General features: G+C 38.7%; 1 protein-coding gene across 1 annotated transcript in view; it reads right to left on the minus strand.

Moving 5' to 3' along the window:
* Positions 1-26057, minus strand: part of SYNE2 (spectrin repeat containing nuclear envelope protein 2) — a 799180-nt gene that overhangs the window by 191781 nt on the left and 581342 nt on the right. Inside the window, exons 69-78 of the mRNA XM_053697281.1 lie at positions 24888-25025; positions 15609-15746; positions 13520-13720; positions 11970-12071; positions 11654-11773; positions 11377-11577; positions 10284-10439; positions 10076-10207; positions 6498-6694; positions 4824-4956 (exon numbers count right to left, since the gene is read on the minus strand). Of these exons, the coding sequence (XP_053553256.1) occupies positions 4824-4956; positions 6498-6694; positions 10076-10207; positions 10284-10439; positions 11377-11577; positions 11654-11773; positions 11970-12071; positions 13520-13720; positions 15609-15746; positions 24888-25025 (1518 nt within the window). The remainder of the gene's footprint in view (positions 1-4823; positions 4957-6497; positions 6695-10075; positions 10208-10283; positions 10440-11376; positions 11578-11653; positions 11774-11969; positions 12072-13519; positions 13721-15608; positions 15747-24887; positions 25026-26057) is intronic.

Raw genomic sequence — 26057 nt, forward strand, 5'->3', positions numbered from 1 at the left:
ACAGTGTAAATCTGCTTTCTCAGTAGGTTGTTGCATTGCATACCTAGCCAGGCTCATAAGCAGCAATGCAATACAATGCTGATTGGTGGCTCTTGTCACTGGCTCACCTGTGTTCAGCTAGCTCCCAGTACTGCATTGCTTCTCTAAAGCTGCCTTAATATACGTGTTTAACCCCTTTGTAATGCTTTACACATTAGAACATTTACTTTCTGCACTTTTATGTCTATTTAAAATGTATTACACTTATTTTTATAAATATGGATGTGTCATAAAACCCTTCTTTTACTTCCTGATTAATTTAAAAAGTCAAAACAAACAGCTATCACGTTTTTAAAAAAAAAACCAAAAGCCTATTTACTAAGGCCTAGATTTGGAGTTTGGCGGTAGATGGGCTGTTAACGCTACGCAGGCTTTTTTCTGGCCGCACCATAAAATTAACTCTGGTATCGAGAGTCCCAAAAAATGCTGCGTTAGGCTCCAAAAAAGGAGCGTAGAGCATTTTTACCGCAAATGCAACTCTCGATACCAGAGTTGCTTACGGACGCGGCCAGCCTCAAAAACGTGCTCGTGCACGATTCCCCCATAGGAAACAATGGGGCTGTTTGAGCTGAAAAAAAACCTAACACCTGCAAAAAAGCAGCGTTCAGCTCCTAACGCAGCCCCATTGTTTCCTATGGGGAAACACTTCCTACGTCTGCACCTAACACTCTAACATGTACCCCGAGTCTAAACACCCCTAACCTTACACTTATTAACCCCTAATCTACCGCCCCCGCTATCGCTGACCCCTGCATTATATTATTAACCCCAAATCTGCCGCTCCGTAAACCGCCGCAACTTACATTATCCCTATGTACCCCTAATCTGCTGCCCCTAACACCGCCGACCCCTGTATTATATTTATTAACCCCTAACCTGCCCCCCACAACGTCGCCGCCAGCTACTTACAATAATTAACCCCTAATCTGCCGACCGCAAAGCGCCACCACCTACGTTATCCTTATGTACCCCTAATCTGCTGCCCCTAACACCGCCGACCCCTATATTATATTTATTAACCCCTAATCTGCCCCCCTCAACGTCGCCTCCACCTGCCTACACTTATTAACCCCTAATCTGCCGAGCGGACCTGAGCGCTACTATAATAAAGTTATTAACCCCTAATCCGCCTCACTAACCCTATCATAAATAGTATTAACCCCTAATCTGCCCTCCCTAACATCGCCGACACCTAACTTCAATTATTAACCCCTAATCTGACGACCGGAGCTCACCGCTACTATAATAAATGGATTAACCCCTAAAGCTAAGTCTAACCCTAACACTAACACCCCCCTAAATTAAATATAATTTAAATCTAACGAAATTAATTAACTCTTATTAAATAAATTATTCCTATTTAAAGCTAAATACTTACCTGTAAAATACATCCTAATATAGCTACAATATAAATTATAATTACATTGTAGCTATTTTAGGATTAATATTTATTTTACAGGCAACTTTGTAATTATTTTAACCAGGTACAATAGCTATTAAATAGTTAAGAACTATTTAATAGTTACCTAGTTAAAATAATTACAAAATTACCTGTAAAATAAGTCCTAACCTAAGTTATAATTAAACCTAACACTATACTATCATTAACTTAATTAAATAAAATACCTACAATTACCTACAATAAAACCTAACACTACACTATCAATAAATAAATTAAATACAATTCCTACAAATAACTACAATTACATAAACTAACTAAAGTACAAAAAATAAAAAAGAACTAAGTTACAAAAAATAAAAAAATATTTACAAACATAAGAAAAATATTACAACAATTTTAAACTAATTACACCTACTCTAAGCCCCCTAATAAAATAACAAAGACCCCCAAAATAAAAAAATGCCCTACCCTATTCTAAATTAATAGAGTTAAAAGCTCTTTTACCTTACCAGCCCTGAACAGGGCCCTTTGCGGGGCATGCCCCAAGAAAATCAGCTCTTTTGCCTGTAAAAAAAAAACATACAATACCCCCCCCCAACATTACAACCCACCACCCACATACCCCTAATCTAACCCAAACCCCCCTTAAATAAACCTAACACTAAGCCCCTGAAGATCTTCCTACCTTGTCTTCACCTCAACAGGTATCACCGATCCGTCCTGGCATCCGGTGCTGAAGAGGTCCAGAAGAGGCTCCAAAGTCTTCCTCCTATCCGGCAAGAAGAGGACATCCGGACCGGCAAACATCTTCATCCAAGCGGCATCTTCGATCTTCTTCCATCCGGTGCGGAGCGGGTCCATGTTGAAGCAGCCGACGCGGATCCATCCTCTTCTTCCGGCATCTCCCGACGAATGACGGTTCCTTTAATGGACGTCATCCAAGATGGCGTCCCTCGAATTCCGATTGGCTGATAGGATTCTATCAGCCAATCGGAATTAAGGTAGGAATATTCTGATTGGCTGATGGAATCAGCCAATCAGAATCAAGTTCAATCCGATTGGCTGATCCAATCAGCCAATCAGATTGAGCTCGCATTCTATTGGCTGTTCCGATCAGCCAATAGAATGCGAGCTCAATCTGATTGGCTGATTGGATCAGCCAATCGGATTGAACTTGATTCTGATTGGCTGATTCCATCAGCCAATCAGAATATTCCTACCTTAATTCCGATTGGCTGATAGAATCCTATCAGCCAATCGGAATTCGAGGGACGCCATCTTGGATGACGTCCCTTAAAGGAACCGTCATTCGTCGGGAGACGCCGGAAGAAGAGGATGGATCCGCGTCGGCTGCTTCAACATGGACCCGCTCCTCACCGGATGGAAGAAGATCGAAGATGCCGCTTGGATGAAGATGTTTGCCGGTCCGGATGTCCTCTTCTTGCCGGATAGGAGGAAGACTTTGGAGCCTCTTCTGGACCTCTTCAGCACCGGATGCCAGGACGGATCGGTGATACCTGTTGAGGTGAAGACAAGGTAGGAAGATCTTCAGGGGCTTAGTGTTAGGTTTATTTAAGGGGGGTTTGGGTTAGATTAGGGGTATGTGGGTGGTGGGTTGTAATGTTGGGGGGGGGGGTATTGTATGTTTTTTTTTACAGGCAAAAGAGCTGATTTTCTTGGGGCATGCCCCGCAAAGGGCCCTGTTCAGGGCTGGTAAGGTAAAAGAGCTTTTAACTCTATTAATTTAGAATAGGGTAGGGCATTTTTTTTATTTTGGGGGTCTTTGTTATTTTATTAGGGGGCTTAGAGTAGGTGTAATTAGTTTAAAATTGTTGTAATATTTTTCTTATGTTTGTAAATATTTTTTTATTTTTTGTAACTTAGTTCTTTTTTATTTTTTGTACTTTAGGTAGTTTATGTAATTGTAGTTATTTGTAGGAATTGTATTTAATTTATTTATTGATAGTGTAGTGTTAGGTTTTATTGTAGGTAATTGTAGGTATTTTATTTAATTAATTTATTGATAGTATAGTGTTAGGTTTAATTATAACTTAGGTTAGGACTTATTTTACAGGTAATTTTGTAATTATTTTAACAAGGTAACTATTAAATAGTTCTTAACTATTTAATAGCTATTGTACCTGGTTAAAATAATTACAAAGTTGCCTGTAAAATAAATATTAATCCTAAAATAGCTACAATGTAATTATAATTTATATTGTAGCTATATTAGGATGTATTTTACAGGTAAGTATTTAGCTTTAAATAGGAATAATTTATTTAATAAGAGTTAATTAATTTCGTTAGATTTAAATTATATTTAACTTAGGGGGGTGTTAGTGTTAGGGTTAGACTTAGCTTTAGGGGTTAATCCATTTATTATAGTAGCGGTGAGCTCCGGTCGTCAGATTAGGGGTTAATAATTGAAGATAGGTGTCGGCGATGTTAGGGAGGGCAGATTAGGGGTTAATACTATTTATGATAGGGTTAGTGAGGCGGATTAGGGGTTAATAACTTTATTATAGTAGCGCTCAGGTCCGCTCGGCAGATTAGGGGTTAATAAGTGTAGGCAGGTGGAGGCGACGTTGAGGGGGGCAGATTAGGGGTTAATAAATATAATATAGGGGTCGGCGGTGTTAGGGGCAGCAGATTAGGGGTACATAAGGATAACGTAGGTGGCGGCGCTTTGCGGTCGGCAGATTAGGGGTTAATTATTGTAAGTAGCTGGCGGCGACGTTGAGGGGGGCAGGTTAGGGGTTAATAAATATAATACAGGGGTCGGCGGTGTTAGGGGCAGCAGATTAGGGGTACATAAGGATAACGTAGGTGGCGGTCGGCAGATTAGGGGTTAAAAAAATGTAATCGAGTTGCGGCGATGTGGGGGGACCTCAGTTTAGGGGTGCATAGGTAGTTTATGGGTGTTAGTGTACTTTAGGGTACAGTAGTTAAGAGCTTTATAAACCGGCGTTAGCCAGAAAGCTCTTAACTCCTGCTTTTTTTCGGCGGCTGGAGTTTTGTCGTTAGAGCTCTAACGCTCACTTCAGAAACTACTCTAAATACCGGCGTTAGGAAGATCCAATTGAAAAGATAGGATACGCAATTGACGTAAGGGGATCTGCGGTATGGAAAAGTCGCGGCTGAAAAGTGAGCGTTAGACCCTTTAATCACTGACTCCAAATACCAGCGGTAGCCTAAAACCAGCGTTAGGAGCCTCTAACGCTGGTTTTCACGGCTAACGCCAAACTCCAAATCTAGGCCAAAGCTTGTTCACAAGCAAGAAACAACATGTGTTTCATTGCCGCTTTGCTATGTGTACAAAACCTTGCAGGTCCTCTGGCAGTGAATAGGTTAAATGAATCGTTATTGTGGGTTTTATCCTTACAAAAAAGTTTGCGACATTGTTTCGAACAGTGGCCAAGTCCTGAGCCGCGTCCAGCGATTGCAGCTTCCAGTTCTTCAGTCTCTGGTGAGCAGATTCCAACCACACGGATAATTCAGCCGAATCTTTGCTGTAGCTGAGAAAGCATAAAAATGTAATTCTACCGACAGAAGCATTATATATAATAGCCAAGAGAAATGAAAAATAAACTGTAAATCAGAGAAATGAATGTGATTCAGATGAAAAACAGCAGCTGTGTCATAAATTATCTGAACGGGGGGGAATCAGCTTTCAGCTTTTTAACTGAAAAATCAGCAGCGTTTATAGAACACAAAATATTTACATGATTAGGATAATGACAGATTAGGCACAGTTTAGCACCAGAATAAAGCGCAATATCGCGTTCTGTTTGTACTTTTGATGTGAGAAGTTGGACAGAGGATTCTTACTATTAAAGGGACGCTGAACATATCTTGCTTTTCTGTACAAATTTAGTTAATCTATTTGGTTAATGGAAAATCAGGTTAATTAAAATGTACATTTTGTTTTTTAACCATCTCAGTGCACTCACAAAGGCCTAGTTGCCCGTTTACCTATAATTTATGCCCCCTAGCTACCTGCTCAGTGACTCTCTCCAGCAGGGAAGGGGTTGGGGCAATTGGTTTGGCTCCAGCTGTCCGTTCTATAACTTTTTATATACGTTTGTACTTGTTATAAAAACAAAATAATTCCAATATTCATAACAAAATAGGAAAATACAGTGAAGTAAAAACTGTTTAAATGCAAAATTGAAGGAAATACAACAGTATCCATTGTGTAGATTGTTCCTCCTAATTGGGTAATTACAATGTACGTTTGTCTGGATTAGTCAATAAGCATTAGTAGGATGTCGTTATCATCCAATTAGAAGTAGTAGGAAGTAACTATCAGCCAATCAGCATTAGTAGGAAGTAACTATCAGCCAATCAGCATTAGTAGGAAGTAACTATCAGCCAATCAGCATTAGTAGGAAGTAACTATCAGCCAATCAGCATTAGTAGGAAGTAACTATCAGCCCATCAGCATTAGTAGGAAGTGACTATCAGCCAATAAGCATTAGTAGGAAGTAACTATCAGCCAATGACCATTAGAAAGAAGTGTCTATCAGGCAATAAGCATTTGTAAGATGTTTCTACCAGCCAATCAGCATTAGTAGGAAGTGTCTATCCAATGAGCAATGGTATAAAGAGCCTATTAGGAAGTAAGCCAATGGGTATTAACAGGAAGTATTTATAAGTGAACACGTATTAGCAGGGAGTAGCTATTAGCCAATAAATATTAGCAGGCATTACCTGTCAGCCAATGAGAATTAGTACACTGATACAGCTGTATTAGTTTCAATTTAAACAGTTTTTACCTTATATTTTCTTATCACTATATGTAGATGCTGCACTTCCATAAAAAAAACGATAGACTTGTCTTTGTCCCTTTAATTGTAATCCCATATGTAATTTAGTTTGCTTTTCCCTGTAACAATGTTATTTTTCCAGACAGACTTTGCAGATTTTCACTGTTTTGAAATCATAAAAAAAATGGGATTAGAAAGTCTCAGACGGCTGAAATGTATCCGCTTGGAACCGTGAAACCTTCTGCAAGTCGTGATAAATAGACGCCAGCGAGCGGCTCAGTTACACGTACCTAGTCATGTCCCGGAGCATCGCCTCCAACCGCTGCAGCTCCTGGTTAACCTTTTTGCGCAAGTGCAACTGTTGCTGCTCCATCTTTACAATTTGTGCGTCCAGCTCTGAGCTCTTTACAGTTCTCAGCAATCGTTTCCCGTCCACATAAACCTGCTGCAGTCTAGAATCGCTCTGGTCAAGGAGCTTTTTAATTTTCTGGAACAAAAAGATGGTTCAGTCACAACCTTATGAAGACTGGGAGTATTAAAGAGACATTAAATACTTTTATTATACTCTTAAAGGGACAGCCTACTTGAAAATGTTTATTGTTTAAAAAGCTAGATAATCCCTTTATTCCCCATTCCCCAGTTTTGCATAACCAACACTGTTATATTAATATACTTTTTATCTCTGTAATCACCTTGTATCTAAGCCTCTACAGACTGTCCCTTATCTCAGTTATATTAATATACTTTTTACCTCTGTGATTACCTTGTATCTAAGCCTCTGCAGACTGCCCCTTATCTCAGTTATATTAATATACGTTTTACCTCTGTGCTTACCTTGTATCTAAGCCTCTGCAGACTGCCCCCTTATCTCAGTTATATTAATGCACTTTTTACCTCTGTGATTACCCTGTATCTAAGCCTCTGCAGACTGCTCATTATCTCAGTTATATTAATATACTTTTTACCTCTGTGATTACCCTGTATCTAAACCTCTGCAGACTGTCTCTTATCTCAGTTATATTAATATACTTTTTACCTCTGTGATTACCTTGTATCTAAGTCTCTGCGGACTGCCCCTTATCTCAGTTATATTAATATACTTTGTACCTCTGTGATTACCCTGTATCTAAGCCTCTGCAGACTGTCCCTTATCTCAGTTATATTAATATACTTTTTACCTCTGTGATTACCTTGTATCTAAGCCTCTGCAGACTGCTCCTTATCTCAGTTATATTAATATACTTTTTACCTCTGTGATTACCTTGTATCTAAGCCTCTGCAGACTGCTCCTTATCTCAGTTATATTAATATACTTTTTACCTCTGTGATTACCTTGTATCTAAGCCTCTGCAGACTGCCCCTTATCTCAGTTATATTAATATAATTTTTACCTCTGTGATTACCTTGTATCTAAGCCTCTGCAGACTACCCCTTATCTCAGTTACATTAATATACTTTTTACCTCTGTGATTACCTTGTATCTAAGCCTCTGCAGACTGCTCCCTTATCTGTTATATTAATATACTTTTTACCTCTGTGATTACCTTGTATCTAAGCCTCTGCAGACTGCCCCTTATCTCAGTTATATTAATATACTTTTTACCTCTGTGATTACCTTGTATCTAAACCTCTGCAAACTGCTCCTAATCTCAGTTATATTAATATACTGTTTACCTCTGTGATCACCCTGTATCTAAGCCTCTACAGACTGCACCTTATCTCAGTTATATTAATATACTTTTTACCTCTGTGATTACCTTTTATCTAAGCCTCTACAGACTACTTCTTATCTCAGTTATATTAATATACTTTTTACCTCTGTGATTACCTTGTATCTAAGCCTCTGCAGACTGCCCCCTTATCTCAGTTATATTAATATACTTTTTACCTCTGTGATTACCCTGTATATAAGCCTCTGCAGACTGTCCCTTATCTCAGTTATATTAATATACATTTTACCTCTGTTATTACCCTGTATCTAACCCTCTGCAGACTGCCCACTTATCTCAGTTATATTAATATAATTTTTACCTCTGTGGTTACCTTGTATCTAAGCCTCTACAGACTGCCTCCTTATCTCAGTTATATTAATATACTTTTTACCTCTGTAATTACCTTGTATCTAAGCCTCTGCAGACTGCCCCCTTATTTCAGTTTTTTTTTTAAACAATCTTGCATCTTAGCCAATCAGTGCTGACTCCTAAATAACTCCAAAGGGAGTGGGAACAATTTTATCTATATGGCACACATGAACTAGCGCTATCTAGCTGTGAAAACTGTCAATGCACTGAGATAAGAGGCGGCCTTCAAGGGCTTAGAAATTTGCATATGAGCCTAACTAGGTTTAGCTTTCAACAAAGAATACAAAGAGGAAAAAGCAAATGTAATGATTAAAGTAAATTGGAAAGTTATTTCAAATTAAATGCCCTATCTGAGTCATGACTGTTTCATTTTGATTTGATTGTCCCTTTAATGCATTTTTTTTCTTTTATTTTGCCCTCTTTTTCTTTATCGTAACTCTCTAAACTGTTTTTCACTGCCCCATACAAAACTGAGTCCTGCATAATCCCGATCCCTAAACCCACAACATGCTACCAAGTGATTGCTTGATGAGTGCAGAAACCCATAACTGGCCACAGCAGAGGAGATAAACATACTCAAGCGCTTTTATGTCCCTAGACATAAAAAAAAAAAACTATGCTAAGCTTCTATCACAAGATGACAGCTTAAATGTTTTTTAAACATCTATTTTTTTATTTAGGATAACCAGCCTTGCAATAAATGAACATACCAACAAACTGTGAATACTTTACAAATACTTATTACCTCTGCTGAGGCCTTTAGTAACAGATATGTAGCAGGGTTAGGCTTGTGATGTCTGCAGAGTACACTTATTACCTCTGCTGAGGCCTTTAGGGACAGATTTGTAGCAGGGTTAGGCTTGTGGTGTCTGCAGAGTGTACTTATTACCTCTGCTGAGGCCTTTAGGGACATATATGTAGCAGGGTTAGGCTTGTGATGTCTGCAGAGTACACTTAATACCTCTCATGTGGCCAGTTAGGGACAGATATGCAGTCGTTTCAGGCGTGTGATGTCTGCAGTGTGCACTTATTACCTCTGCTGAGGCCTTTAGGGACAGATATGTAGCATGGTTAGGCTTGTGGTGTCTGCAGAGTGTACTTATTACCTCTGCTGAGGCCTTTAGGGACAGATATGTAGTATGGTTAGGCTTGTGATGTCTGCAGAGTACACTTATTACCTCTGCTGTGGCCGTTAGGAACAGATATGTAGCAGGGATAGGCTTGTGATGTCTGCAGTGTGCACTTATCACCTCTCCTGTGACCAGTTAGGGAAAGATATGCAGCAGTTTTAGGCTTGTGATGTCTGCAGTGTGCACTTATTACCTCTGCTGAGGCCTTTAGGGACAGATATGTAGCATGGTTAGGCTTGTGGTGTCTGCAGAGTGTACTTATTACCTCTGCTGAGGCCTTTAGGTACAGATATGTAGCAGGGTTAGGCTTGTGATGTCTGCAGAGAACACTTATTACCTCTGCTGTGGCCGTTAGGGACAGATATGTAGCAGGCATAGGCTTGTGATGTCTGCAGTGTGCACATTATCACCTCTCCTGTGACCAGTTAGGGACAGATATGCAGCAGGGTTAGGCTTGTGATGTCTGCAGTGTGCACTTATCACCTCTCCTGAGGACGGATATGTAGCAGGGTTTATATAACAATCTTGCTTACTCTTAGTGAATGCACCATGGTGAGGTTAAATTGTACTCAAGTTTAATCCAAATTCTGCTTGTGCTTATGTGAAAGGTGATAACTAAACACTTGTCCGTGCCAGGCTTCTGCTGTCACACTTTACCTGATATTGGGCAATCCGTTCTGTTACTCTTTCTTCTGTCTCTTCTACCAAACCAATATTTGGGACGATGGATCCCAGCACCTCCAGCTCTTTGCTAAGACTCACATACTTTGTGTCAAATTCAGTCCAATCCTAATAAAGATGATAGAATGTGTAAGTGACAATATCCCTAGTAAAATGACTTCTGGAGTATTATTTGTTACATTACCTTTAATAAGCTCATCATAAGGACCCCAAGGGCCCGCGCCTCTTCCTGCAGTATAACGGCCTCCTGCACTGGGCTCTGCAGCACTAAATCCTGGGGGAACTTTGAGGAGAATGTTTCAAACAGGAGGAGGAGATCATCAAGTTGTCCAAAAAAGTTCTTAAAAAAAACAAAAAACATCCTATATTATAAAAGGCCAAGTGTGTTTGTCTGAAGCCGTCATGCGCAGTAGAGACAAACACACTTGGCCTTAGATTGACCTCGCACGCGCACGAGAGAGAGAAAGGAAGAGAAAGAGAGAGAGAGAGAGAGAAAGAGAGAAAAAGAGAGAGAGAGAGAAAGAGAGAGAGAAAGAGAGAGAGAGAGAGAGAGAACGAGAGAGAGAGAACGAGAACTGCGGTACCTAAAAAATTGGCCCGTGTACATGGGCTTTAGGACTAGTATATATAAACTGATACAAATGTTATATAGAAATATATATATATATATATATATAAACTGATACAAATGTTATATATATATAAATATATATATATATATATAAACTGATACAAATGTTATATATATATATAAATATATATATATATATATAAACTGATACAAATGTTATATATATATATATATAAACTGATACAAATGTTATATATATATATATATAAACTGATACAAATGTTATATAGAAATATATATATATATATAAACTGATACAAATGTTATATATATATAAATATATATATATATATATATAAACTGATACAAATGTTATATATATATAAATATATATATATATAAACTGATACAAATGTTATATATATATATATATAAACTGATACAAATGTTATATATATATAAATATATATATATATATATAAACTGATACAAATGTTATATAGAAATATACCTGTATATATAAACTAGATACCAACAGAGACCGAGAACCAGACCTCCCTGATGATCTAACAAGGCACACAATCTTGAGTTACTGTTTTCTCCTGATGGGAGCTCTTCTACAAGTGAACTAAAAGACACTGCACCCCGAGTGAGCTCCTGTGACATTGTAATGCTTATCGGAGTTACTAGTCTATATAAAACATACCTGAAAATTGTGCAAATGGGATTTTAAAGCTTCTTTGCTGCTGGGGCGATAATCTTTACTCCTAGAAATGATCTCTTTTCCTAAAGCTACGAGCTCTGATATCTCGCTGATAATTGTGTCCATCTGAGCTCTGCTGACAACAACACGTGTTAAATCCTCCTGTTTGGATCTCAGCATGTCCCATGTGTCATTAAGCACATCCTATAATGAGACATATTTATTTGTACCAGTGTATCGGGGAACTTCTAGTGCACCCTCCATCGTTTCTTACTCTCACCTCCACTTTATGGATATCCTGGTTTAGATATTCGGGGAGCGACAGCGTCTCCCCTTGTGACTTCAGAGCTGACACTTGGTTTTCATACTTCTGCAGATCCTTATCGTACACAGCAATGTCCTATGTCAGAATGTAAATGTCAGGCAAATCTCCTTATCGTTCATTTTATTATGTGCAGGGTAACATTCAAATCGAATCAGGTTAATATGCCCATTATATTTTATAACAATTTGTGACAGTGTTTGTCTGAAACTCACGTCTGCATCTCTGTACTCGCTCTAAATCATTTCACCAAGAAAAAATACACAAAACATACCTGAATTTGGTCCTCTGCTTCACACGCTCCACTGATATTAAAATGTTGTATTAAATCTGTTTGCTTCTTAAGCAACGCTTCATATAGTTGTCGTACGTTATTCTGGAATTAGAAACAAACGTGTCAGAATTATTAAAATGTTATATTAAATCTGTTTGCTTCTTAAAGTGATTGTAAAGTTTAATGAGTAAGTGCCCAGTAACTAACTAAAAATAATCTTAAAAACAGGGTTACTTTAATTCATTAAACTTTACAAAGACGCTTATTTTTTAAAATACTTTCCTTTGCTTTATGGTAAACATAACGCTGATCCTCTGCCCGCAGCTCCTGCTTTCATTAGCATATCGATGACGAATCCGGCTTCCTCCAATCGTTGCGTGCCCCATGAGCTGGACGCCAAAGGGGGCACACAATGATTGGAGGAAGCCGGATTCGTCTTTGATCTGTTAAAGAAAGCGGGAGCTGCGGGCGGAGGATCAGCGTTATGTTTACCATAACGCAAAGGTAAGTATTTTAAAAAAATAAGCGTCTTTGTAAAGTTTAATGAATGAAAGTGTCCAAGTTTTTTAAATTACTTTTAGTTACTGGGCACTTACTCATTAAACTTTACAATCACTTTAAGCAACGCTTCATATAGTTGTACGTTATTCTGGGATAAGAAACAGAAACATGTGTATCAGAAATATTTCAAACTAGAGAGGGTTAAACCAAGGTAAATGAAAGCTTCCTACAAGCAGTTTCTGACTGATATAGGGGACAGGACGGGCAGCATTAGATACTGAACATGAGAAGGGCACATAGTGACAGAGGCGTAAGGAAATAAGACATGACGTGAATGAAAGTACTAGCATTAAAGGGACATGAAAACCAAAATTTTTCTTTCATGATTCAGATAGAGCACACAACAAAGGATACAAATGTGCTTTTGTCTCTTTGTATCCTATGTTGAAGGAGAAAAAAATCCATTGCTGGGAGCTAGATGAACACACCGGGTGAGCCAATGACAAACTGTAATTCATTTTACTACATTTTAAAATGACATTTTTTAGATGCAACAAAAACAAATGTCCCTTTAAGGCAACAATATACAATTTATTCTAGATGAGACTGTTCTATGACATAAAAATAACTGTTATAATTTAATAATAACACAAATCTTGTCCAAATATACTAAATACTTGAGTATCATTTGTTGATCGGCTGGTAAAGACATGTCCCACAGACCAATTAGTGGGCAGGACGTGTATTTTTATTAATATTATTATTATTTGTAACGTGCTGCACTGAAGCATTAACACATTAGGTTCCATTTATTAAGCTGCGAGAGTCTTATGACAGCTGCTACTTAACCTCTCCAACACCTAAGTTGTGGCCGGTCTGATCCCCACTCACGCGTGATTGGCCGTGTGTGAGCAAGGGGCAGCATTGCACAACCAGTGCCTGCCAGGAGTCTGGGCGTACGAGGTTCATAATAGCAAAACTCATCCGCCAAGCACTTGTATGTAAACTGCCTGTTATCAGCATTTCTACAGAAGGGGCTGCCGAATTACCTGGTATTGTGTGATCTCCTTAAGTTCCGCACTGATGAGCGCTGTTCTTGATGCCACAGCATTGCGCGTCTGTCTGAGCCAGGCTAGAACGCCATCATAACACTGTGAGCAGACTGCGGTGCTGTCTGTAATAGGGGGCAGGAGCCCATTCCTCTTGCTGGTCATGTCTGACCAAAGCGCGTCTAGATCTTCACACAATGTCTGGGAGAGAAATGTAAATAAATATATAGTGTAGTGACTGCATGGGAGTCAAGGGGTTAAACTCACTCACACTGCACTAAATGACACTGAGCCATAAACTAATTAGATTTTTTAAGGGCTATAAAAACCAAAGATTTTCTTTTGTAAATCAGACAGAGGATACAATTAAAAAGTTTCCGGTGTCCTTCTATTATCAAATTTGCTTTGTTCTCATGCTATTCTTTGTTGGAGAGATACCTAGGTAGGCATCTAGAGCACTACGTGGCAGGAAATATATAACATTCTTGCAAAACTGCTGCCATATAGTGCTCCAGAAATGGGCCGGCTCCTAAGTTAATGTCTCTGCTTTTCAACAAAAGATACCGAGAACAAAGAAAAAATGATAATAGAAGTAAATTAGAAAGTTGTTTAAAACCGTATGATCTATCGGATTCATAAACTAAATTGTGTTTCATGTCCCTTTAATGTTAGAGATATTTAAAAATACTAAATTGTAAGAGGCAAACGGCAAGTTTACTTGTAATGTAATTCTACATGTTGACTTAAAGGGACAGTCTACAACAAAAATGTTTTGTTTAAAAAGACAGATGATCCCTTTATTACCCATTCCCCAGTTCTGCATAACCAACACTGTTATATTAATATACTTTTAACCTCTGTGATTACCTTGTATCTAAGCCTCTGCAGACTGCTCCTTATCTCAGTTATATTAATACACTTTTTACCTATGTGATTACCTTGTATCTAAGCCTCTGCAGACTGCCCCTTATCTCAGTTATATTAATATACTTTTTACCTCTGTGATTACCTTGTATCTAAGCCTCTGCAGACTGCCCCTTATCTCAGTTATATTAATATACTTTTTACCTCTGTGATTACATTGTATCTAAGCCTCTTCTGACAGCCCCCTGATCACATGACTTTTTATTTATTATCTATTGACTTGCATTTTAGCCAATTAGTTCAGTGTCAGACACAACTCCACGGGCGTGAGCACAATGTTATCTATATGGCCCACATGAACTAGCATTCCCCTGTTGTGAAAAGCTAATAAAAAAAGCATGTGATAAGTGGCGGTCTGTAGGGGCTTAGAAACAGGCACACATAGAGCTTATAAAGTATATTAATATAACAATGTTGGTTGTGCAATCCTGGGGAATGGGTAGAAAGGCATTATCTATCTTTTTAAACAATAACAATTTTAGTGTAGGCTGTCCCTTTAAGGGGCATGAAACACAAATTTTTCCTTTCATGATTCAGATAAAGAAGCAGTTTTAAACAACTTTCCAATTTACTTCTATCATCTAATTTATTTTGTTCTCTTGGTATCCTTTGTTAAAAAGCATACCTAAGTAGCCTAAGGAGCTGATTGGTGACTACACATAGATACCTCATGCTACTGGCTCACCCATATGCATTGTTGTTTCTCTAACAAAGGATACCAAGAGAATGAAGCCATTTAGATAAAAGAAGTAAATTGGAAAGTTGTTTAAAACTGTATTCTCTTTCTGAATCATGAAAGAAACATGTCCCTTTAAGTGCCTGACAATCACAGTGACTGCTGTACAATTATTAAGAATCTGTGATTTTGCTGCACCATTAGCTGATATCAGTGTCTGTAAACGCAGTGCAATAGGTTTTGGAAGGAATCCATTGCCAGGTATTTGTTCGGTGATTATGTTCATTTATAGAGCATATTCCAGACAATAACTGCTAAATAAAAGATACTTTCAGAACATAAACCATAAACAACTCTTGTGCAGCCAGTATATAATAACGTATAAATACGTGCGTATTATCAGTGATTAGGGGGGCTGTTAGTTATCTGCCTCACGTCAGGGATAGTTTATCACAAGGCTGTAACTACCAGCGACTGCACAGTCCCCACCTCAGAAACCGCCACCTGCGCCACTGCTTCTTCTTGCGACAGATCCTGTAGGTCCAACATCTCGTCCACATTTTGCAGCGACTGGGAAGTTGAATGAAGCAAACTAAAAAGTGTCTCTGGCGGATTTCTCTCAATTCCCTAAATGAAATGTATATGTTACTGGGAGGAAGTAGTTATTTCATAACACAGACTTGTATTAGCTATATATAATATTTATCCTGAATTACTTGTTCTAGCGGGGAAGCACAGGGATATTAGCTGCGCATTACAACAGTAAAGAAACAAAGTGCTTGACTTCTTGCACTGTATTTGTCCTCTACAGGAAGTCTATCCCATGTATTAATAACCCCTTCTGCAAAGAAGCTTCTGCACATTCATGTAGTTGCAGCAGTGCGTCAGGCAGTTCAGGATTTGTTTTGGGTACAATTAAACCAGAGGAGAGAGCCTCTCTGAATAGGTGGGGTTTCAAGGAGCGTCTGAAGCTGTACAAGGTTGGAGCGGGGTAGAGAGTTTCAGAGGACAGGAGCAGCACGTGCAAAGTCTTGGAGACGGAAGTGGGACGTAGACATAACAGGAGTGGAGAGACGTAGGTTAGAGGTTGATAAAAGAGGACGGGGTTGGGGAATATTTCGAAGTGAGAGAGGAAATATAGTTGACAGTGAGGCTTTTGAGTGCTTTGTAAGTTATTGTATTATGGAGTGTATGGGGAGCCAATGTAGAGACTGGCAGAGCGGAGCAGCTGATGTAGATCAGTGATTTTGGTGGATGAGTCTAGCTGAAGCATTCATGATAGATTAGGAGGAGGAGAGGCGGTGTTTGGGAAGGCCATTTAGAAGTAGATTGCGATAATCAATGTGTGACAAAATGAGGGAATGAATTAGTACTTTGTAGTTTCTTAGGTAAGGAAGGGACGAATTCTGGAAATGTTGCGTATTCTGGAAATGTTGCGTAAGTGTATGGAAATCTTTGAGCCCTTATAACTTTTTAATACAATATTTTTATTAAATAATTTTTATCAGTGTTATTATGTGTGTAACTGTACTTTTAACAAAAAAAGAAACATATTGGCACTGTGAGTAATATATTTAACGAAATAAAGATCAATGATCTCGGAGCTGACCTTTATACAATAGTTCATACAACAAGGAATGGGGGAAAAGAAGGGGACAAGAAAGGGATTAACCAGCACTCTTTCCTACTTCGTAAATAACTAGGCTGTATACAGTATATCTAGTGAGCTGGTATATTCAGCCTAGTTATTTACGAAGTAGGAAAGAGTGCTGGTTAATCCCTTTCTTGTCCTCTTCTTTTCCCCCATTCCCTGTTGTGTGTAACTATACTTTTAAATGTATTTTGTGATGTGTTTTGTGCAACTTTATAGTCGAGCGTAACACTTTACCAGAGCTATAGCCCAATTCAATTGCGCTTAAGCGAATGCGTTTACATTCAACTTGTAATACATGCTACTCCCGACGCGGGCAAAGAGCCGTGATAAACCCCTCTTCGCTTGCGTGCAACAGTTTGCTCGCCACTGGTAAGCTAGCCCTAAGTGACCTGCATGAAGGTTAATACTGAGGTTATTTAACTTATAGGGCGGTACGGTGCACCTCTGTTAGCGGTTGGGTGGCCGTGCAGAATGTTTGGATGCAGATAAATATTTTATAAACAAATGTGATCCTGGGGTAAGTATATCATATGGCACATTCTTAAAACTAAGGTTTGTTGTCCCTTTAATACATTTTCTTTGTTGCAACAAAAAGAGGTTATTTAAAACATATTGATTTTTTTATAGTGATGTTTATGTTCTCAATAAAAAACAAATTATGCTTACCAGATAATTTCCTTTCCTTCTGTATGAGGAGAGTCCACGGCGTCATTCCTTACTTGTGGGAAATACAGAACCTGGCTACCAGGAGGAGGCAAAGACACCCCAGCCAAAGGCTTAAATACCTCCCCCACTCCCCTCATCCCCAGTCATTCTGCGGAGGGAGCAAGGAACAGTAGGAGAAATATCAGGGTATAAATTGTGCCAGAAGAACAAAAACAAATTTAAGTCCGCCCAACTGAGAATTCGGGTGGTGGTGGGAGGGGCGTGGACTCTCCTCATACAGAAGGAAAGGAAATTATCTGGTAAGCATAATTTATGTTTTCCTTCTTAATATGAGGAGAGTCCACGGCTTCATTCCTTACTTGTGGAAAACATATACCCAAGCTCTAGAGGACACTGAATGAAAATGGGAGGGTAAAAAGAGAGAGGCGAACCCTGTTCTGAGGGCACCACAGCCTGCAAAACCTTTCTCTTAAAAGATGCTTCTGCCGAAGAAAAAATGCCAAATATGTAAAATTTTGAAAAAAAGAAAATTTATGCTTGCCTGATAAATGTATTTCTTTTTTGACACGATGAGTCCACGGATCATCTTAATTACTATTGGGAATACCTCTTCTGCCCTGCAGGAGGTGGTAAAGAGCACCACAGCAAAGCTGTTAAATATCACCTCCCTTCCCTCCCAACCCAGTCATTCGACCGACGTAAAGGAGAGAAAGGAAGTAACAAGGTGCAGAGGTGTCTGAAGTTTATAATAACCCACAACCTGTCAACTCAAAAACAGGGCGGGCCGTGGACTCATCATGTCAAAAAAGAAATACATTTATCAGGTAAGCATAAATTTTCTTTTCTTTTTAATGACACAATGAGTCCATGGATCATCTTAATTACTATTGGGAATCAAAACCCAAGCTAGAGTACACAGATGATAAGGGAGGGACAAGACAGGGAACCTAAACGGAAGACACCACTGCTTGAAGAACCTTTCTCCCAAAAGCGGCCTCAGCCGAGGCAAAAGTGTCAAATTTATAGAACTTTGAAAAAGTGTGAAGAGAGGACCAAGTAGCAGCCTTGCAAATCTGTTCCACGGAAGCTTCATTCTTGAATGCCCATGAGGAAGCAACAGCCCTCGTGGAATTAGCCGTAACTCTCTCTGAAGGCTGCTGTCCAGCAGTCTCATATGCAAAACGTATGATACTCTTCAGCCAAAAAGAAAGAGAAGTAGCCGTAGCTTTCTGTCCCTTACATTTTCCTGAGAAAACCACAAACAAAGCAGAAGACTGACGAAATTCCTTAGTCGCCTGCAGGTAAAACTTTAAGACATGAACCACGTCCAAATTGTGCAGAAGCCTTTCCATCTGAGAGGTAGGATTAGGACACAATGAAATAACCACAATCTCCTGATTAATGTTCCAATCAGAAACAACTTTAGAAAGAAATCCTAATTTAGTACGTAAAACTACCTTATCTGAATGAAAAATAAGGTAAGGTGACTCATATTGCAATGCCGAGAGCTCCGACACTCTGCGAGCAGAAGAAATAGCAACAAGAAATAGAACCTTCCAAGATAACAACTTAATATCTAAGGAATGCATAGGCTCAAACAGACCCCTTGAAGAACTTTGAGAACACAATTAAGACTCCATGGAGGAGTAACTGGTTTGAACACAGGCCTGATCCCGACCAAGGCCTGACAAAAAGATTGTACATCTGGAACATATGCCAGACGTTTGTGTAATAAAATAGATAAGGCAGAAATTTGACCCTTTAGGGAACTTGTCGATAATCCTTTCTCCAAACCCTCTTGGAGAAAGAACACAATTCTAGGAATCCTAACTCTACTCCAACAGTAGCCCTTGGATTCACACCAATAGAGATATTTATGCCATATCTTATGGTAAATTATTCTCGTTACAGGTTTACAAGCCTGAATCATGGTCTCTATGACTGATTCTGAAAAGCCCCACTTGGATAAAATTAAGCGTTCAATCTCCAAGCAGTCAGCTTCAAAGAAACTAGATTTGGGTGTAGGAAGGGCCCTTGAATTAGAAGGACCTTCCTCAACGGAAGTCTCCAAAATGGCAGAGATGACATGTCCACCAGATCTGCATACCAAATCCTGTGAGGCCAAGCGGGTGCAATGAGGATCACCGAAGCCCTCTCTTTCTTGATTTCGAGCGATGACCCGAGGAAGAAGAGCAAACGGAGGAAATAGATATGCTAGCCTGAAGGTCCAAGGTACCACCAGGGCGTCTATCAGTACCGCCTGAGGGTCCCTGGACCTCGACCCGTACCTCGGAAGCTTGGCATTCTGCCGAGATGCCATGAGGTCCAATTCTGGCTGACCCCATTTGAGAATCAGGTTTGAAAACACTTCAGGATGGAGTTCCCACTCCCCCAGATGAAAGGTCTGCCTGCTCAGGAAATCCGCCTCCCAGTTGTCCACCCCTGGGATGTGGATTGCCTACACCCACTGAATTATTTTGGTTACCTCTGTCATCGCTAAGGAATTCCTCATTCCTCCTTGATGATTGATGTAAGCCAAAGTTAGGTTGTCCGACTGGAACCTGATAAACTGGACCGAGGCCAGGCCAGAAGAGCGTTGAAGATCTCCCTCAGCTCCAGAATGTTTATCGGTAGAACAGACTTTGACTGAGTCCAAACTCCCTGAGCGCCAGACTGCTCCCCATCCTAGAAGGCTGGCGTCTGTTGTCACAATCACCCAAGATGGTCTGCGAAAGCAGGCTCCCTGGGAGAGATGATCCATAGACAACCACCATTGAAGAGAATCCCTTGTCTTCTGCTCCAGTAGTATTCGAGAAGACAATTCCGCATAATCTCCGTTCCATTGCCTGAGCATGTCTAACTGCGGAGGTCTGAGGTGGAACAGAGCAAACGGGATGATGTCCATTGCCACCACCATCAGCCCGATTAACTCCATGCACTGAGCCACTAATGGCCGAGGAGTGGACTGAAGAGCTAGACAAGTATTGAAGATCTTTAATTTCCTGACTTCTGTCAGAAAAATCTTCATAGATAAGGAATCTATTATGGTTCCCAGAAAAGCTACCCTTGTCTTTGGGACTAAGGAACTCTTTTCCAAATTTACCTTCCATCTGTGAGATCACAGAAAGGATAACATTTCCGTGTGGGTTCTTGCTTGTTGTAAGGTTGGCACCTAGACTAGGATGTCGTCCAGATAGGGTGCCATGCAATGCCCGTAACTGAAGCACCGCCAACAGGGAACCCAGAACCTTTGAGAAAATTCTGGGAGCTGTGGCAAGACCGAAGGGCAGAGCCACGTATTGGAAGTGTTCGTCTAGAAAGGCAAACCTTAGAAAGTTGTGATGGTCCCTGTGAATGGGTACATGCAAGTATGCGTCCTTTAAATCCACAGTTGTCATAAATTGACCCTCTTGGACCAAAGGAAAAATGGAACGAATAGTTTCCATCTTGAAGGACGGTACTCTTGAGGAATTTGTTTAGACTCTTGAGATCTAAAATATGCCTGAAGGTTCCCTCTTTTTTGGGAACCACGAATAGATTGGAATAAAATCCCAGACCCCGTTCCTGATTCGGAACAGGCCTCCCAGGTCGAAGAGGTCTCTTATTCAGTGCAAGAACGCCTCTCTTTTTGTCTGGTCTACAGGTAATCTTGAAAGCAGAAACCTGCCTCTGGGAGGAAAACTTCTGAACTCTAGTTTGTATCCCTGGGACACTATTTCTACTGCCCAGGGATCCTGAACATCTCAAACCCAAGCCTGAGCAAAGAAGGAAAGTATGCCCCCCAGAAGATCCGATCCCGGATCAGGGGCAGACCCTTCATGCTGACTTAGATTCAATAGCAGGCTTCTTGGATTGTTTTCCCTAATTCCAAGACTGATTGGGTCTCCATGAAGGTTTAGACTGTTCCTGCTTGGAGGCAGAAGAGGAAGAATTTCCCTTGTCCTGAGGGAGAAGGTGACCCTTACCTCCCGTAATATCAGAGATTATTTCCGTCAAGCCAGGTCCAAACAAGGTCTTCCCCTTGTAAGGAATCACTAAGAGCTTAGACTTAGAGGATACATTCGCAGACCAAGGTTTTAACCATAATGCTCTGTGAGCTAGAACAGAAAAACCTGAAATCTTTGCTCCCAGTTTGATAACTTGAAGGGAAGGATCCGTAATAAAAGAATTAGCCAATTTAAGAGCTTTTATTCTATCCTGGATTTCATCCAGAGGAGTTTCTGTCCTAATAGCATCGGACAAGGCATCAAACCAATATGCCGCCGCATTAGTGATGTTAGAAATGCACACGCTATTGTAAGCCCTGGTGTACATACATCTTTTTGAGTAATCCCTCTAATTTCTTGTCCATAGGATCTTTGAAAGCACAACTATCCTCTATGGGTATAGTAGTTCTCTTGGCTAAGGTGGAAACAGCCCCTTCCACCTTGGGGATTGTTTGCCAAGCCTCCTTAACCGAGTCAGCTATGGGAAACATCTTTTTAAATATAGGAGATGGAGAAAAAGGTATACTCCTTAGCAATGATCTCAGAAGCTCGGTCTGGTACCGGAAAAACTTCTATTGAGGAAGGTACCTCAAAATATTTGCTTAGTTTACTGGACTTCTTGGGCTTAACAACAACCGTGGAGTCGTTGTCATCCAGAGTAGCTAAAACCTCCTTAAGTAAGAGGTGGAGGTGCTCTAGCTTAAACCTGAAGGATAAAACCTCAGTATCAGCATGAGGAATAAAACTGTCAGAATCTGAAATTTCACCTTCAGATGCTACTACGTTGTCCTCCTCCTCAGGTGTCTGTGAGAGGACATCTGAAATAGCAACAACAGCGTCAGAAACCTCGCTTACTGAATTTCTAATTTTCCTCTTACGCTTCCCCTGCAACATTGGGAAAGCAGACAACACATCTGAAACTGCAGAAGACATGAGAGAAGCGATGTCTTTTAAAGTAACCCCTGCGGGAGCTAGAGAGGAAACACAGGGCACTGCATGTGAGGGCGGTAAAATTTGGGACGCTTGAAGAGAAAGCTGCGGCATATATTGAACCTCAACATTAGACTCCTGGACAACATCCGCTTTAGAAAATGCTGGGTCAGAAAAAATGTTATCCCTATAATTTAAAGTCCTCTCAATACACGAGGAACAGAAAGGGATTGGTGGTTCCACATTGGCATCAAAACACAAGGAACAAGTGACATTTTGCAAGGCCTCTTGGTCCATTCTGGTTCACAATGGTTCAATTATTAATTAAAAACCTTAAATTTATAATAAAAAAATTTTAAGTAAAAAAACGTTACTGTGTCTTTAAACTTAAAAGTGTAACTTTTTTACCGGAGTTTGCAAAAATACAAAATCAGCAGATTAATAGCAATATAGCACCTCTACACCTCAGCAGCTTTGCTGAGGTGCCTACCTGACTCGTTATAACGGATCTATTCCACTTTTACTTCAGAATACGATCCGGAATTTAGCAGGAGAAGAAAGCAACCGTTTTCCGGTCCTAGAAATGTATGCTGATCGTTAATCATGCGTTTCTAGGCAGATCATGAAATCTCTATCGTGATGTAGCTCACACTGAGGCACAATGAAAGTGGCGTGCAACTCAGCTAAGATCCGTCCATCATGGGCGTTGCCATAAGGAACAATCTCCCGGTCAGTATTTTATATATATAAGTTAAACCGCCGGGAGATTCTAACCACCAGAGCCATATTGCAAAAATTATCTCCCAGCCCCAGTGCCTGCATCATAAGGCTGTCAAAAGTCCTCTCCCATCTAGGAGAGTTTACGTGTCCCACAACAATAAAGAGCCCCTCTTCTATTCTGAGCCTTTTATTAAGTGTAATATTGGTTGAAATGTAGTGCTCACTTCTTTCTGTGTGTTGTTTCTGTTGTCCCCAGAAATAATAAAATTAGCACTTACCTCATACCTCTGCCTGACAGCAAGGCAGCTCACCAGGCTTGAGAGGTCCTCTCCCTCACATTGACCTGTGGAGTAACAAAAGGCTGAGTAATTTCACTCAGGCTTTAGGAGATAGGGCAGCATGAAATACATGGGAGGCGCAGTGAGAATTATGTCCCACCAGTTCCCATTGCTCTAAAGCCACCACTGCTCTACTGAAGAGACTGATATGGACTACGGCTACACCCCAGAACAAAGCAGCACAATCTTGTACTACTTTAAAAATAAAAAACTCTTGATTGAAGAATCTTTTCTAACACCTAAATTTACCACCTCCTTGCACTTAACATAGGCAAAGAGAATGACTGGGTTGGGAGGGAAGGGAGGTGATATTTAACAGCTTTGCTGTGGTGCTCTTTTCCGCATCCTGCAGGGCAGGAGAGGTATTCCCAATAGTAATTAAGATGATCCGTGGACTCATTGTGTCATTAAAAAGAAATACGTAAGAGATATTGGTTCAAAAGACCTGATCAGGAGTCTGGCATCCCACTTGGGACATTATTGTAAGTTTTAATTTTTGACAGTTGAGTACATGTATCTTTTGATTACTTGATTAGTGAGTATGAGTTGTATTTGTTAGAAAAATACATCTGTAAAAGTACAGAACATCAAATGTGAAGATGTTTGAATATAACGTGTTTATGTAAACTGCTTCTATAATCCGTAGAACTCTCAATAAAGAGATGTTTAAAAAAAAAGAAATATGTAAGGAAGACCAGGTAGTTGCCCTACAAATCTGATCGCTAAAGGCCTCATTCTCAAACTGACACTTCTCTGCCAACCTCCTGTGACAAAAGGCAAAGAATGACTGGGGCATGAGGAAAGTGGGGGAGGTATTTAAAGGGACATGAAACCCACATTTTTTCTTTCATTATGTAGAAAGAGCGTGCAATTTTAAACAACTTTCTAATTTACTTCTATAATCTATTTTGCTTGATTGTCTTGATATCCTTTGCTGAAAAGCATATCTAGATAGGCTTAATAGCTACTGATTGGTAGATGCACATAGATGCCTTGTGTGATTGGCTCACCCATGTGCCTTGCTATTTCTTCAGAAAGGGATATCTAAAGAATGAAGCAAATGAGATAATAGAAGTAAATTGGAATGTTGTTTAAAATTTTGGGTTTAGTATCCCTTTAAGTCTTGTCTGGGGTGTCTTTGCCTCCTCCTGGTGGCCAGTTCTGCATTTCCCACAAGTAAGGAATGAAGCCGTGGACTCTCCTCATATTAAGAAGGAAAGAATACAGTGTAGTGAAGCTGTAGCTAACAGCCAATGGCTACACAGGTATTATTTATATATATTGTCTGTAAATTTTATTTTATACAGGATCTATTTTCACTTGTTTCAAAAGAAAAAACAACAACATTTTCTTATGTCTAATTGTTATAAATTAATATACAAATTAGCTTGTCCCTTACATATTAGGCACATATAACCCAATAAACATATATGATGCCATACAGGTACATAGGTGACGATACACAGTGCCTTACCTGTCCCTGGGCAGCTGAGATTTGCTCTTTCAGAACATGCAGCTGAGTCAGGAGGTTTTTGTGTTGTTCAGTAAATGACAACTTTATTGCGCTGATTGGAATTCTGGGAAGGGCACTGATTTTAACTTCCTTTGTAGCCTAAAATGATAAGAAAAAGGCTTATTATTATTACACTATATATTAATAATATTACACTATATATTATTATTACACTATTTATTATTGTTATTACACTATATATTATTATTACACTATGTATTTTTATTATTATTACACTATATATTATTATTATTACACTATTTATTATTGTTATTACACTATATATTATTATTATTACACTATATATTATTATTACACTATATATTATTACACTATATATTATTATTACACTATTTATTATTGTTATTACACTATATATTATTATTATTATTACACTATACATTATTATTATTACACTATATATTATTATTATTACACTATATATTATTACACTATATATTATTATTACACTATTTATTATTGTTATTACACTATATATTATTATTATTATTACACTATATATTATTATTATTACACTATTTATTATTATTATTACACTATATATTATTACACTATATATTATTATTACACTATATATTATTATTACACTATATATTATTGTTATTACACTATATATTATTATTACGCTATTTATTATTGTTATTACACTATATATTATTACACTATATATTATTATTACACTATTTATTATTGTTATTACACTATATATTAATAATATTACACTATATATTATTACACTATATATTAATATTATTATTATTACACTACATATTATTATTACACTATTTATTATTGTTATTACACTATATATTATTATTATTAATATTATTATTACACTATATATTATTACACTATATATTATTATTACACTATATATTATGACACTATTATTGTTATTACACTATATATTATTATTACACTATATATTATTATTACACTATTTATTATTGTTATTACACTATATATTATTATTACACTATATATTATTATTACACTATTTATTATTGTTATTACACTATATATTATTATTATTACTACACTATATATTATTATTACACTATATATTATTATATTACACTATATATTATTATTACACTATATATTATTGTT

The sequence above is a fragment of the Bombina bombina genome, chromosome 1, assembly GCF_027579735.1.
Source record: "Bombina bombina isolate aBomBom1 chromosome 1, aBomBom1.pri, whole genome shotgun sequence".
Classification (NCBI taxonomy): domain Eukaryota; kingdom Metazoa; phylum Chordata; class Amphibia; order Anura; family Bombinatoridae; genus Bombina; species Bombina bombina.